Source organism: Anser brachyrhynchus (genome assembly GCF_964034855.1).
Source record: "Anser brachyrhynchus genome assembly, chromosome: 2".
In the NCBI taxonomy this organism is placed as follows: domain Eukaryota; kingdom Metazoa; phylum Chordata; class Aves; order Anseriformes; family Anatidae; genus Anser; species Anser brachyrhynchus.
In genome coordinates this window covers 3,938,578-3,954,417 of record NC_137695.1, presented here as the reverse complement: position 1 = coordinate 3,954,417, position 15,840 = coordinate 3,938,578, and the positions used below count along the sequence as shown (strand labels likewise).

Here is a 15,840-nt window from a genome sequence, read left to right as displayed (position 1 = left end):
ACCTTCAAGATCATCTGGTCCAACCATCCCCCTACTACCAATGTCATCCACTAAACCATATCCTGATGCAGAAACACAAAAAAATGAAGAACACTAAACTGAGTGGAGCTTGCGGCAATTATTATTATTATTGTTATTTTGGGGTGTGGTTGGGAGGTCTCATTCCTCTTTCAAATTTTGCTGTTTTCAACTAATAACCATTGGCTCAGGCTGCTTTTTTTTTTCTTTTCTCCTGAAGTATCATTTAATATCCAACACCTTTTCACTGAAGCTGCTTAAATTTAAATAAAGTCCCTGCCAGATTTCGTTAATAAATTGAGGAATGAAATGTTTCACATTCTCTATTTGTGGTGTTGCTCTGAGGACTGGATTTTGCTCTGATATAAGAAGGGTATTAAGACCTCTCTTGTTGCAGCTGAAGACTTGGAAAGGAACATTGGCTAAGTGTTCCAGCAGGTTTGCAGACAAGATGTCCTACTGGAGCTGATCAGTCCCTCTGTGGACACCTGCATTTCTTGGCAGAAAGGGGTGCACAGACAACAGAAATTAATTTCAAAAACAGGCTGCTAAATGCATATATTCATTATAATATTGGAGTAGGAGATGGAACCAAATAAATATTTGGAGTAAATTGGGAGATCTCTGCATAGCAATGGAGAGATGCTGGTTAGACCAACTGGTGGCCTGGTATAATGCATTAATTATGAATCAAGGGAGGCCTACAAAAGAATAGAAACTTGAATACAAAAAAAACTTAGATCCACCAAGCCTGAAAGCTTTCCCCTACTGACTGATCAGGAGACTTAAAACACATGAAGCCACAAATAGTTAATGCTTCATTTTGCAAATAATAAAGGTGAATATAATTGTTGTGTTTGAATAACGACACGCTGAATATTTTCCTGCCTCTAATCCCAATGCAAATAATACATAGAAATATATTTCGCAGTTCGTTTATGGAATGCGATGCTATTACTTTATTTAAACAAATTCACAAAGTGGAAAGCAGAACAGATGCACTGTGTTGGGTTTGGAGAGAAAGCTAAATGGGGAACATAACCCCAAGGGCACAGAACAGCAAATCCAGCCTTCAGCAAACTGCTGCATGAATCAGCTCTAAAATGTTGTCCTTTCAGACACTACTGTTAATAGTCTTTGTATTGTTGATCGCCAGGGGCAGAGAGGAAAAATATACAGGCAGGAAACACCCCAGTTGCATTTATTTATCGCTGCTATTACCCTCCACCAACATCTCTTACATTTGTATGGCATTTTCCCAAGCAATGTCCAGAAAGATAAGTCTTTTCATGATGGATGCCTCAGCTCAGATGTTAATTGGATTTTCGGAAGGGGACTAAATAACAGAAATGAGGTAAGGCAGCCACAGAGAAGATGCACTAGCCCAAGCCAGTGGTCACAGAAGTTAACTGTGCTGCTGCTGGTGTGAGAAGGAGTTGGATCAAGACTTTCCTGAATTGTCCATGACTGAGATGAAAAAAAAAAAAATGCCTTCTAGTCTGCTACATCAACCTCTTTGCAAAAAGACCATTCAATACCAAGCAGCTACTACCTTCCTAACCTCACAACACAGTCCTGAAGCCTCGTAAAACCTTCCACAGAAATACGTTAAATGCAAACACAGTGGGGCAAGCACCGACCTAATTTGATTTACACAGAGATTTACATGGAGATGACCTCATAATAGATTTACGTCATGGGGGAAATGCATCTTGGTATTATAATTGATCAGGAAAATCATCAGTTTAATACTCAGACATGTTCCTGTCCCCAGCCAAGGCAAAAAAAAATAAAGGTTTAAACCGTGGCCATTACCATGCTGTTGCATAAAACCACCACCCACCAAGACTTTGAATGGTTCTGGCTCCCTCCTCTGTCCCAAAAAGGACATGTGGGGACAAGAAGAGGTACAGAAGAGAGCAAACGGGGTGCCAAAGGTATGTCAAAGATACAAAACATGCTGCTCAAAAGTAGTCAAGACTTCTCTTGTAAAATCACTGTCACAAGAGACAAAACACTCAGGCTCCCTCTCTGCAAAGGAGCTGAAGACCAACATCTACCACTACTTTCTTCTCTCTCCCCCACCCTCCCCCTCACCCAATCCACCCCAGGAAATCTGCCTCCAGCAGGCTACTTGAATACATTCAGGCCACATAATAACTGAAAGAAGCAAATATAAAGTGGCTATTATTAGCTGCGAGATGCAGTGACCAGCTAATCGGCTGTTCCCTTGTCATTTTACAATCAGAATGGAGTTTTAAATAGCTTTGTTGTGTGTTCAAATCGTTGTGCAACTAATTGATGCAATTAGCATCTCGTCCCTCTTTTTACACTGGCAATTATAAGCCACCATCAGTCCTATGAAGGCAAACAAGATACAAGCCTGTTTTTATTCGTATCAAATGCAAAAGAATGGGGAAAAAACGTCCTCCCAATATCCATAAAAGCACAGATCTCTCCAAAGAGAGTAAAAGGGGAAAAAATGCTAAACTGGTTTTCCTACCTTTTACACGTTAACTTCAAGAAGTGAATGCTTTAATGATTTGCTAATGGGAGCTAGAGACTGTATATAGTAAGACAATAAATCTGCCCATCTGAGCTTGAAAATCTAGCAGTACTGGGGAGAGAAGAGAGACAAGAATATTGTTTTTCTTGCTGTCACCTTTATTTATTGGACTTGTTTGGGTTTTCATGCTAAAGCAAGCCTATACCTGTGTTCTCTTTCAAGTCAAAAAGAGCGTTGCCCTTGGTTTGAAATGAAACCTTCCACGCTGTGTGGGAGAGGGGAGGGTTTTTGACGTTTACATCTAAAATACAGGTAAATTTGGCCTTGAGCTGTCCTTCAGAATCACAACTCCAGAAACGTCGTGCCACTGACAGGCATCTAGGAACTTTTTTCTCTTTTTACGGAGAGAAGGGCAGAGAGCGGGCACACAGATTGACTGCATTGGGCTCGGATTTGCACACTTTGGCTGTCCACGCAGCCCTCCCAAACCAGCAGCTGCTTTGGAGGGAGCCAAATGTTCCCGAGTGCCCCTTCCCAGCAGTGTTGGGTTGCTCCCCCAGCACCACGCGACCCCCTCGCAGACCTCATGGCAACATCTGCACCATCTGCAGCCCTGCCAGCTCTAACCACTGTCCCTGTGCCAAGGCCATGCCTCAGCACCCTCCTCAGTGCCTTCAGGACAGACTCCAGCGAGCTGTTGAACACAGCACTTAGCTGCCTGGATGGTTCATCTACGAGGGAGCTCCTGGCTCCCTGAAGAGGGAGATGCTTATGTGCAGCTGGTCATTGGTGTGCAAGCTTCTTGCTCCAGGGCTGGAGGAATCCCATACTGACTGCACCAGCTGGTGGGTGAAAAGTAAAATTCAAGCTCTGCTGATCTCCTCTGCCTCAGCTTCTCTCCATCCCATTGCAATGAGTTAAGGAAAAAAAATAGAAACAGAAAAGAAAAAAAAAAAAGGAAAAGAATGGTGAGAAGGGAAGAATTGAAAGGAATTTAAAACGAAAGAAGGGGAAAAAAAGAGAAAAATAAAAAAGCGGGAAAGGAGAGGAGAAAAGGGAGGGGAAGGGTGAAGAGGATTTAAAATTAGAAGAGGTGTGGAAATGGGAAAATGGGTGAAAAGGAGGAAAAACAGAGATAAAATGGAAAAGGGGGAATGAAATACAGGGACAGTGGGGGAAAAAGGGGAAAAAGAGAGAAAGGGGGAAACAGTGAAAAGCAGAAAAAAAAGTGGGGAGGGCGGGAAGGAATGAAATGTGTAAAAGGGGGAAAAGAGGAAAAAGAGGAAAAGTGAAAGGAGGAGGAGAGAAAGAATGGAAGAACCAGAGGAGAAAAGCAAAAGGGAAGAAGAGGGGGTAAAAAGGAAAGGGGAAACAGAGAAAGGAATGGGAAAGAAGGAAAAACAGGAGGGAAAGAAAAGCGTGGGGGGAAAAAAAAAAAAAAAAAAAGAGCAGGCAAAAGAAGGGAAACAGATTAAAAGGAAGAAGGCAGAAGGGGTAAAAAAGAAGGGGGGCAGGTGGAAAAAAGAGAGAAGAAGGGGGGGCAGCAGGAGGAGGGAGCGGACACCGTGGGAAGCGCAGCGGGGCCGCGGGCACCTGGGGCGGGCGGGGGGCGGAGAGGCGCGGAGGGGGCGCGGCGGCCGGTGCCGTCTCCTCCTCCTCCTCCGCCTCCTCCTCCTCCTCCTCCTCCTCCTCCTCCTCCTCCTCCTCCTCCCGTCCCTCCCTGGATGCGCGGCTGCCGGGTGAGCGCCGGGAGCGCTGCGCTGCGCCTTGCGCGCACCGCCCGGGGCCGGGCAGGATGGGGTGCGCGGGGCTGCGCGTCGTGGTGCTCAGCTGCCTCCTCTCCGCGGTGAGTGTCCCCGGCTCGGGGCCGCCAGCGCCCCGCCGTCCGCTCCTTCGGAGGGGGTTTGGCGAAGGGGTTTTGCTCTGGGCAAACTTTGGGCAACTTTGGAAGCGGCGGCGGTCGAAGGCGCGTCTCTGCTGGGTTTCCCTTTCCCTGCGTAGTCCGTGAAACAGTAATCGGTTAATTAATTAATTGTTTTTTTTCAAGCTCTGCTTCCTCTGCAAGAGGGAGAGGATCGCGGGAGCCGGAGGGATTCACTTTGGGTTCTCGGTGTTTTCTATCAGGGCTGGCTCTCGGTTTCGTTGCCATCCAGCCTTGCAGCCCGGCTTTCGGTTTGGTTCCCGTCCGGGAGCTTCCTGCACCCTCCTGTGCAAAGCTCCCCCGGCCCTGGGAGCAGCGGGCTGAGATATTTAGGGGGGGACGGGGGGCAGCAGGGCAGGGGGCTCCAGCACAGAGATCAGCCACCAGGAGAAGTTGAGTGAAGCGCTGCTCTCTGCCACCCAAACCTCACGTGGATGCAATGTCTGGGACGAGCAGAATGTGGGAGCAAAGGGTGGGTTTTCTGGCTGTCCTGTCCCCTGCTTACAATTCCCACGTTTGCAGGTCCCCGAGCGGGGCACTGCTGTTTCCATCCCCGCCGCAGCCAGCTGGTAGCACGCTGGAGAATTAGCGAGCGGGCTTGTTTCTCCCGTGCCTGGCGCTCACACACACACACACGCGCGTGCACGCAAAAGCTAATTGTCTGTGCAAACAGTGCAGGCACGGGGTCGGATGTTGAACATCTCACCGAAGCTCTCATCTGGCAGCTTGAGCCCCGCAGTGTCTGATTTTTAAGGAGACTGCTCATTTTAATTCGGTGAGCTGCAGGGGGAGGAGATGGGGAGCTGGCTGTGGCTGAGTTTCCCCCTTACTTCTAATCCTTTCCCACACATTTCCTTCCTCTGAAGGATGTGATTGCCTCCTCGGCACACTGTTGGGTTGGGTGAGGTTGCCCCCAGGAGCTGGGTTGTGCCTTCGGTACTTGGCTGCAGGCTGCTTCTACTCGCTCGGCTGGTGACAGCGGTTCGCCCAAAGCTGCTCTGGTCCCCAGCAGGCAGAGGCAGAGCAACCCAGACAGTGGGAAGCTACCCATCTCTGGGACTGCATCACTTGTGTCCCCTTTCTTCTCCTCTTGCCCCTTAGGAAACAAGACAAATGGACTAATTTCAATTTTTTTTTTGGCTGTCAGCACATGCTACCCAACCACCTGCATCACCAAAGACTCTTCTTTGTGGAAGAACAGGCTGGGAAAATGGATTAAAGTATAAAAATAAATAAATAAATAAAGGCTAGGCAATTAGTTCCAGGAATTCTACAGATTTTGCCTTAGGGAAAAATCCAAAATAGTTCACGGCCGGGGCTCGAGCTGGGGAAGTGAGAAGGGGGCAGCGCTCCCACCAGCTGCTGGAGCTGCTCCAGCTCCCGCTTCCACTGAAGCCCATGACAAAAATCTCATTTCTTTAAACGCTGTTGGCATGAAGAGGTCCTTTGGGGCCGGATCCTGCAGATCTGTCATGCGGTCTGCTGAAGTTTGACATGCAAGCGTTGGCAGGATCAGGCCCTTATGGCAGTGCGCTCGCTCCTTCCTATCAATGAGCGCAGACCCACAAAGCTTTGGGATGATGGCGAGCAGCACCAGTGCAGCCCAAAGGCCAGCTCTGGTCCCTTTTCCACCTTTGTAGGACTTTCTTGTTCTGTACTTTATCTCACTTCCTTGCCTCAGTTTAGTGGAACCGTTGGTTGCGGTGGCTTTGTCGTTCTTTTGAACATTCCTGGCACCTGGTTTGTTCTAGAGGGTTAGAGAGATTTTACGAGCTCCTTATCTCTGCGGATCTGCGAGGTGACTAATGCTGAGGTGTCTGATGCCAGAGAAAATCCCTGTTGTTTTTGTTTCTCAGCTTGAGCCTGGGAATCAGAGCGCATTTTTAAAGCAGAAGCAGCTCTGTGATTGTAACAAGGCTCTGGGATCAACGATCGCTCAGCAAAGTCTTCTCGTGCAGTTTATTGTGATAACTTTTATTGGTGTGTCATTGGAAAAACTTTGAACGAGAACAACTGGCTGATTGAGAAGTTCACTGCTATAAAACTGTGGTGGCCCTGTGACTTCTAATTGCTGTTGTAAACTTTCACCTTGGCCTTTCATGATTTACAGATGTGGAAAAAGGAAATTGGGTAAATTTTATTTGCTGTGATTCAAGCCATGCTCACCAGAGTCCTGCCTCCTGCAATGATCGAGTTTAACACTTGGGCAAAAAGTGCTAAATTTGGGAGGCTGGGTGTGCAATGCAGTGTTAATCCAGAATAATCCCTATAGGGTTCTGTTGGATTGGTTGGCCTGTTCAGGGCTGTGATTATGCTAATCTGTCCCAGAGAGCAACAAACTGGAGATGTTTGTGTCTAGTAAATGGGAAGCGGACAATTTGAAGGACTTGGTGGGTTCCACGTGCCTTCAGACTGCAAGATATTGGAGTAGCCAAGTTTGCCCCGCTGGGTAACTCATGCTTTTCTTCAGAGTTTTGTTCTGCTGCTGCCATGAAGTGTACAGGAAGGAATAAAATACTTGGATCTGGTCCTTCAGCAGCTTAAATGTAAATGCTAGAAACAGGATTGTTCTAAAAAAAATAGCTGAATTTAAGTTCATGGGACAGCTGCTTCAGCCATATCTGCATCTCTTTCATCTGCCATTGACTGAGAATCTGATAATTGAGATAAATACACTTAAACCAAAATAATCCGTGTTTTGGTGAAGAGGCAAGGTACTTACTAGAATCCTGTAACCTAACTCCTGCATCCTACACAAAGTTCATTTAGCAATGAAATTACATGTTTAAAAAAGGCCTTGTCACAAACCCAGTAATACATCTAGGTTTTGTGATTTATTAACATTTATCTGTGTATAAATGCATTTATTTATTCATTCAAAGCCACCGTTCAAAGAGCACCAGGTGCCCAGTTACTTCTGGGTAACTCCAAAAGTCTCGTTGTCTCTGTGTAACACTGAAAGTTTTCAGAGCGTATATTTTCAGCAATACACATTTTTAAGAAGCTCTCATTTAGGGCATAACAAGGCAAAAGAGCAAAATAGGCAAAACTACAGTGTCTGATGGGGGAAAAAAAAATTCTACGTGGAATATTTAAGGCTGTTTAAGCAGTGTGGTGCTGCAGCCCACCCACGGCGGGGTTCACACCGCAATCTTCACACCCTCCTGCAGCTGGGGTCGGTCCCCAGCAGGGAAGCTCTGGAGAAGCAGACACAAGGGGGACCACAATGTGTTGTAAAAGGGGATGAGTCCTTCCCAGTGTTTTTTTTAAAGAGAAGGGATAGCTGCCAAATACCCAGCATCAGAAAGCAGATGGGACCATGGACAGAGAAAGCTGTCTGGCTTGTTAATTCGGGTGTGGATGTATATGTTGCTTCCTTTTTCTCCTTTTTTGCAGTGCTCTAAAAATACTCTGGTTCAAACTCCCTCCCTGCTGCGCTGTCAGCTGGTGTGACAGCCGGAGGGCCACGCCGAATACAAATGCAGGGCAGGGTCTGCTCTGCTTCGTGGGAAGTCTGGCTGGGGAGGGCTTGGGATGCTGCTGCTACTTTCAGGTTTTGGTTTTGCCCTTTCGTAGTGGTGCAGATGAGCAGTGGATGGCTCTTCTCACCCCGAGGGCGGTGGTCACAGTACTTGGTGGATGCAGAGCAGTAAGGTGCGCTGGTAGTTTTACAGACGGACAACTGGCACACGAGTAGGGGATGGGACTGGCCATGAAGGAGGTGTTTCAGCTTTCCTGAGTCTTGGAAACGAAGAAAGAATGAGACCTAGAGAAAAATGGATTTGGGAAGGTTTGGGATGCTAAGCCGGGCAACGTTGCTCTGTGGTGTGTTGTAGCTGCCCCAAAGCCCTTTAGGCTACGTCTGCTCAGCCTGTGACTCAGCCATGTCCTTGGTGTGTCGCTGCATGTGTCACTGCATGGGCTGTACTGTACCTTGTCTCCTTAAGGGATAGCCTGTACAATTTTCAGGGGGAAAAAATAAATGGCATTTTCCTTTTACCAGATGGTCTCCAGCAGAAGCAACTGGAAAGACTGGTACCTCGTGAAAATCAGTCTTCTGTTTGCCGCATCATCTGCTGACTTTGTAGGACTGGGAGGTTACCAGGTATTTGGGCTAGCTTGTAGACATAAATCCTTGTTGTAGAAGAAGAAAAGGGTCAGGAAAAATATCTCCCTGCTCAGCATCAATTGTCCCTGTACAGCCAGATCTGAGTGCACCAGGAGGTGGTTTGTCATACCTGCGTGGGATCGGTGGCTCAGAGGCAGGAAAGGAGTCTAATTATCTGCGCGAAGAAAATGTTGTTACTCCAGTTTGGATGAGGAGCAGGGCTTAGCTTGGTTTTATGAGCATGGCAGGTCCCGTCCTGCTCTCCGTGTTGGCACTGTAAGGTCACTGCGGTGTCGTGGTGGCGCAGGGGATGTAGGTGTGTGCTGGTGCCTGGAAAGGGATGTGTGGTGAACACAACCCTGCTCTCTGGTCTCAACGACTTTCCCCCTTCTGTATCAGAAAGACAAGAAAAATCCCACGAGAGGACCAAAATCTAGGAAATGCAGCCAGGAAAAATCCCCAGCTGCGATCCAAATGTGTGGGTCGGAGATGTCTGGAGAAGCTGGAGAAGGCCTGGAGCTCCGGGCCGGCGGGTGGGTTGGAGAGCACGGCTGGGCGGACAGACAGGTGGACAGACAGGCGCTCCAGCCCCCTCCATGAGACTTGCTGAGCCTGCCCGTGCCATGGCACTGGTTTGTCCCCCTGTTCTCAGGTTTCCCTCAGGGAGCGCTGAGCACTCGGTGTTTTGCTGCTCCCTCCCCTCCGGGCTCCCGGACGTTCTCCAGAAATCACGAGCTCCGCTCGGGTGGGAATCCAGCCAAGGCAGGGAGCGTCTGTGCCTCTGGAAATGAGATCCCAGAGGGCTGCAGTGGAAGCAGGACCGGACCCTTGATTTCTCTGTCTGAGAGAGGAAGGGAAGCGATGCCGGCTATCAGATTGGCCTCCGTCCAGAGCTAACCCAGCCAACACCATGTCAGGGAGGTCCCGTGCGTGGCTCGGGAAGGCCGTTCACCAGCTGAGCGCTCTTGTCACCGTTCCCTTTTGGAGCAACCTGCAGCTTGCTTGGCCTTGTGCCTGACCACCAGGGATCTCTCTGGGATGATTCATCTCTCCGGGCATGAGCTTTACCTTTCACATTACCAGGCCTGTAGTGCAGGAAGAGTTCATTCACTAGGAAGTGCCTTGGGGAAGGTCTGAGATGCAGGTGGGCTCCCTGCAGCCGCCGGTGGCTGGATGTTCCTTAAGTCCTCACACAACCCTTCTGTTTGTTGAATGGGGCAATACCAGACTCCTCCAGCTTTGGCTTTTTAGAGCACTTAAAGCATCTGGAGATGTTAATAGACGTACAAAGTTTCCTTCTGATAAGGATGTTGTTAATAGCGCCAAGATGTTCTGTCCCCAAACTTCAGCTTGACTAGAAGCATCTGCTGGCTATTTGCTTTGCTACAAATCACTTTTAAACTACTTAGGCTCATGCACAAACCCTGATGAGGAAAGAGATATAATAGCACGAGCAATTATGATTAATAATTGCCAATCCGCACAAGTATAAATAGCCTGGGTGAGCACGGCTTGACCTGTGGGAAGCCAGCAGGTAGGGGTAAGAGGCGGAAGCAGGCGCGATATTTCTTTGCTGTTACGGTCCTTGCCTCCAACATTCATCCCCCACTCCTCCGTCAGCTGTGCAGATGCGATGCCCCGGGGCGAATACAGCCCTGCTACAAAGTTAGAGTAGGTGACATCAGGATTAAGTCCAGCAATTCTCAGGTGGTTGGTTTGCGAAGTGAATTCAGGGACACCGGGATGTGTGTTGTGGGCTGCTCTCGGCTGGAAAGCACACATTAGTGCTGCTTTGCTGGCGTTTTATTGTGCCAGATTTTATCTACAGCACTGACTTATATATGTACAGAGTATTTCCTGGACTTTAAGACCTATTTTAGCTTCTGAGCTGTGCTTGAATTCTGGAGACCCTGATGTGGTTTACATTAACAAAGTCACTCTTCCAGTCAACTGAAACAGTGGATGTTAACAGCCTTAAACTCCTCCATTAGTCACATTAGGTGGATTTCTTACCCCCAGGGCAGTCACTAACCATCCATTTTGGTGTTTGAACTGCTGGGAGATTTACACTTTTGTTGTTTCAATTCAAATTCAGGTATTAGAAATTAATCAGGGGAGTTTTCTAATTCAGGAATTTTTTCTGATGCATTTCACTAGCGGGATGGGCAACGGACTTGGTGATGCCGGTTGGATAAACTCTTCAGGACCTCACAACTTGGCTTTGTTGAGTTGCATTGATTTTAAATCAGGAGGAGACCAGAGGAATTGAATATGGAGGTGCCAGCTCCGTGTTTGCTGAGCTGCTGTCCTCATGATCCTCTCTTCCCTTTTACAGCTGGCTCAGGGCTGTTCCTACTCGAGTTGTGAAGCTCAGTGTGAGCTCCCCAGTGGTTCATCCCTGTGAAATTGCACCTCATCAGGAAGAAAGGGAAAAAAAATCAATTTAAATACAATTCTTTTCCAGAAGGGAAAACATCAATACTTTGTGTCTCCTTTGTAAATCTGAAACCTATAGGGTATCTTTTAAAAAGATGTCTATTCAAGGCTCCAACCTTGATTTTGTGTTTAACAGATGTTTCAATTAATACCTGGTGATCCATAACATCACATCTAAGATCTGAGCAGCGAGTGTCTCCAGGGCCCTTATAAATGTCACTGTCTATCTCAGCTAATCAGCCTGTGAGCTTCCCTGCAGGTGACCTCGGGATGGGAATCACCTTGCAGATCGGGACACCTACGTTTCGGCATTTCTGCGTAGGCGTCTACGTGTGACCCAGGTGATTTAGGATCCCGGTGTGGTCGGGCTCAGTTTGGCTGCCCAGATGTGTGAAGGTGCCCCGTGGCCCCACATCTCCCCTTTCTGAAGAACCTGTGGATGCTGTATTATCTGCCAGCTCCATACAGGTGCCAGAAACACCGAAAATAAATCTATCTCAAATGGCACCACATGCCTACGTTGCGCATCTTTTTGAGCCCTCGTTGACTATAGTGGCAGTTCACTCAAACCCCGTGTAGACACCTACATTTAGAGGTCTTAGGCTGCCAGCCAAATCCCTGCCCAGGTTTCCCATGTGTTGTATAAGAATGGGAAAAAAAAAAAAAAAAAGGCTCAGGCTGAATTTTTCCCTGCAGCCTGCTTTATTCGCTACTCAAAAGCTGCTTTTTTTTATCTCTTTTTTTCCTAAGTGGCTAGGCTGCTGCTGTTCAAACTTAAGGAACATACGCCTTTGCAAAACAAAAGGGAAACAAGATACACTGATTGTGACACCCCCTGCCACCCCCACCCCAAGCCCCTCACGACTCTATGCAGTTGCAGCGAAACGAAAAGCTGCTTCAGACCTGACTCTCAGCATCTTTATGCACTCGGCTTGGAAGCAGCCAGAATCCAAATCCTGCTGCAGGTTCTACCTCTTCTGCCCTTATTTAGCTGTAGCCAAGTCCAACTCCTAATTTAAATAACTGCAGTGATTTATTTTTTCCATCCTCTTTCCCACTACAGACCCCCCCAGCTATTTATCAGGGGAGGGTTTCATCCCCTTGTGGCCACGTGGGATGTATTCCCTTGCTTTTCCTCTAAGTCACCTTTCTTAGCCCTCAGGAGCCTGCTGAGCAGATTAAAACCCACTGCCCTGGCCGATGTGCTTTCTTGTTGAGGGAGGGAGTGAAATCCTTGTAGTTTGCAGGTAGCGATGGCAATCCAGCAAGGAAAGCCAAGGGATGCTGCTGCTCTCTTCCCCTTGCTGAGACTGGCTGTGTGCTTTGCTCACGCTGGGGACCCCACTGGGATTCCCTCCCTGGGGTTTGCTATTGCCCCGGCGTCATCTCAAAGCAGAGTGCAAGCACGGAGGAGCCTGCCCTGAAACAAACCGCTTGTTTCCTGCAATGCCTGCACCCAGCTATTTGGGTCTCTCTCATTTCCACCCTAGCTTTTAACCATAATCAGGATTTCCTCCCCACTTTTTTTTTTTTCATCCCACAATAGAAGCAGATTTTCTTTCTGCTCAGCATATTCAAAGGCAGAAAAATGCTGCTGTCGAGACAGTTCCCAGCTTCACAGGGCACCGAAAGGAGGCCAAGCGTTACGTGGAGAATTACTGACATGCTCAAGTGTCAACTGCTAGGCTGCTCGCATTTTTTGGGGGACTGACATTAAACACGGCTGCAGAGCTCTGTGGGTCTTAGCTACGCCGTGCTCTTAATTCCTGTGCTGTAATGACTCCTCTTGAAGAATTTCCCCCCAGCTTCCGTATTTCTCCGCTCACTGACTTCTGTTATGCAGTTTTCTTTTTGGACAATTTCTCTGTGCAAAGCTTTTTTTTTGCCTTCTGTAGCTTTGCTGTTGGGGCATGAGCTGTGTTTTTGGGTGCAGGAATTCTTGTTCGCTCACCCCATTTCTTTTGAAACACCATTTGCAGCAAAATCAACCGTGTCCCCCCCTGCCCCACTCTTTTTCCCTTTCCCTGGAAAGCCATACGTGTTTCAGCAAACAGCATGTCAGGGGCTTATCTTCAGGCTGTTTGTGTACGATGCAGATGAAGCAATGTTTGTCAAGGAAAGTAACAGCTTATATTGGAACAACTGAAATAGATTATATTAAAAAAAATAGGTATACTTTCAGACACAGAAGTCCTTCCTGGGATCTGAAAAAAACAAAGCCCCGTAGCTATTGTGCTGGGTTCAGCATGAAGACATTTGTCAGTGGGACAATCTGCAAGAGAAGCACGCCGCTTGGAGAGCGTGGTTTTTGCGAAGCTATCGCTACCATTTTTCTGTGTTACAGACCTGTGAAATATCTCCAGAAGCCAAGCCCACAAATCACCATCCGTGGTTCTGTTGGGCATTACAAAGCACAGACTCGGTGGAGATGTTGGTTTTCATGACATGCTGCTGTTTTCTTCTCATCTCGGTTCTTGCTGTCTCGGAGCTGAGAGCTCTCGCCTACCCTGCAGCCCTACAAGGGCTGGTGGTCCTACCAGCTCCTCCCTACCAACGCAGTTCGTCTGCTCTACAGGTGCTAATTACTCTTTTCTCTGTAATTAACGAACTTGACTAAACTCAGAACAGTTATTTCTGGCCTACGCATAGCCTGAAATTTCCTGACTGTTTCAGAGTTAGAGCTTTAAAAGCTTTTTTTTTTTTTTTTTCCTTTATCTCTATTAGTCTAGTAAAAATATTACATTCTGTATATCACTAGGCAATCACAGCTATAGCAGTACTTAATAAAACCGTGGCGAGTTAGTTTTAGAGATTGTATTTGTATGGTTATTCTCCTTTAACTTATTAAAGTTCACTTTTTCACAATGGTCCTTTGACCGGGAAGCTCTTCCAGAGCCAGACAGCTCTCGTGGTTTAACCTCTTTGGCCAAGCCAGGACAGTTTTGTAGATGGAAAGGAAATTAAAAATCAGAGCTTGCTGCCTTGGGTCTACTTGACCTGAGCCTCAAAAATGTCTTAAGGGACCAATAAGCATTTGAAAATATTTATAAAGCTAGCTATAAAACTGAAGCTTTGGTTGTTTGTTCAACTATTTTACTACTACGTTATTGTTACAGGCAGATAAAACCAGGATTTATTGAAGGGGCACGTTCCAGAAACACTTGATTCACTTGTGGAAGAGTAGCGAAGTAAAGGGTTGATAGGTTGCAGTTTTTGTTAGAGGAAAGACACCTGGTCTGCTCAACAGACCTGTATTTAGGCTTTGTGAAATGAGATGCAGAAGGGAAAAGAGTCCACGTAGCTCTTGCAAGTTATGATGGAGACCTTGGGTTTTTGGGGCCAGCCAGGACCTGTGATCCCAGCATGATATCTGCACGGGGAGTTGGTGAGGATGTGAGATGAGATAGAGGAGGAGGTTAAAATACAATGTGGAAGCGCCGCTGCAAGCAATGGGCATGAGAAACACAAAAGCAGCAGTCACAAAGCCCAGCTGCAAAGAGGTTGCCTGCTTTCTGTTCCAAGGCCAGCCTGAAAATCTCTGTGTGACCACTCTACACATGTGGGATAAATCTCTTGTGCGGGTTGATCGCAGGGTCCACTGGTCACACCTGGGTTGGTGCCACCTAGAAGCATCCCGGAGCTGCAGCATTCCCTAGGGACAGCCCGTGCTGGCAGCACGAAGCAGCCTGGGCACAGTTCTCTCTCCTGTGCTGCCTCTTTCCAGGCTGTTTTTCCTCTGCGTATTGCTCTAATGTTTTTCTCCCCGTTCCTCTCTCTCGAAGATCTGACAGGATTTGTTATTGCACAACTGAAATCATCATCATAATAAAAGGGCAGCTGTGTCTTTGATTTGGGCTTGCTTTCTTCCCCACTATGGGACTGCTGAAAAGTCACATCTCTGTTTCTATGAGGGGTATTAAAATGCTTGGCAGGTTGGTGCCCCTCTACTTAGCAATTATTTCTTCTCTGCCAGTTCACCACTCAAGCCTCCCAGGCTGTCAACACTTGAAACAAGTATTACATATATATTGCAGCCCTGGGAGGAGAGCCCAACCAGAGTACAACGCACCTAAAGATAAATGCTTGCTCCCCTGCAAAGTAGCCAGGGGAGAAGTGCAGACAAGGAACAGCATCCGCTGGGGTAACTGAGTAGAAGGAGATGAACTAGTAAATTGAGCTGCAGGTGGAGAGTGGCAGCAGTTCAGGCATAGGATGAGGCTGGAAAGTGCTTAGTTCAGGACCCAGGCTCTGTAAATGGGCTTTCTGCTAAGGGTGGGACTAAAACCCACTCTGGAAATAAGAAAAATATACTGTTTGCTTATTTCTTTTCACTTTTGTCTGCCTAAACTAATTTCATGAAGATGAATTAGTTTGTATGTGGTTAGATTAGCCTAGCAAATCGATACCAGGGGATGGTGCAACTACCCCCTGCACGTGCGCTCGTGATAATGTCTGGGAGTGGAAGTGTCTCCAAAAGTAGAAGGCTAGTGCTGGCACAAGAGTGTTTGTACACTCGATGGGATTGAATTTGGCTGGCCATAGGAGAAGTGCTGAGAGCCAGAAAGTCAACTTCTTTTGCGATGGAGGTCGGTCTGTCTCTGAAAAGGATGTGGTATCTGTCCCAGGGGAGCTTTCCCATATGATGTGTATGTTATGCAGCTGCCGTGCAAGGAAAGAAATTGGTGTGGTACTGTTCACAATGCAGTACTGGCCCTCCTGTTTAGGCAAAAACCCTGCAAAGCAGAGCCAGGAGCAAGACCAAGACATCATTGCAGTGCAGGAATGGGAGGGTGGCTGGGCTTGGAGACGCACCCAGGTTTGGCTTTGACATTGGTGAGAGTTGGAGATTCA

The 15,840-nt window shown here is 47.5% G+C and overlaps 1 protein-coding gene across 1 annotated transcript in view; it reads left to right on the top strand.

Moving 5' to 3' along the window:
• The first annotated feature begins 4,214 nt into the window (after nt 1-4,214).
• Nucleotides 4,215-15,840, top strand: part of LOC308189128 (vasoactive intestinal polypeptide receptor) — a 115,394-nt gene continuing 103,768 nt past the window's right edge. The window contains exon 1 of the mRNA XM_080578881.1: nt 4,215-4,370. Within this exon, the coding sequence (XP_080435007.1) occupies nt 4,320-4,370 (51 nt within the window). The 5' untranslated portion in view covers nt 4,215-4,319. The remainder of the gene's footprint in view (nt 4,371-15,840) is intronic.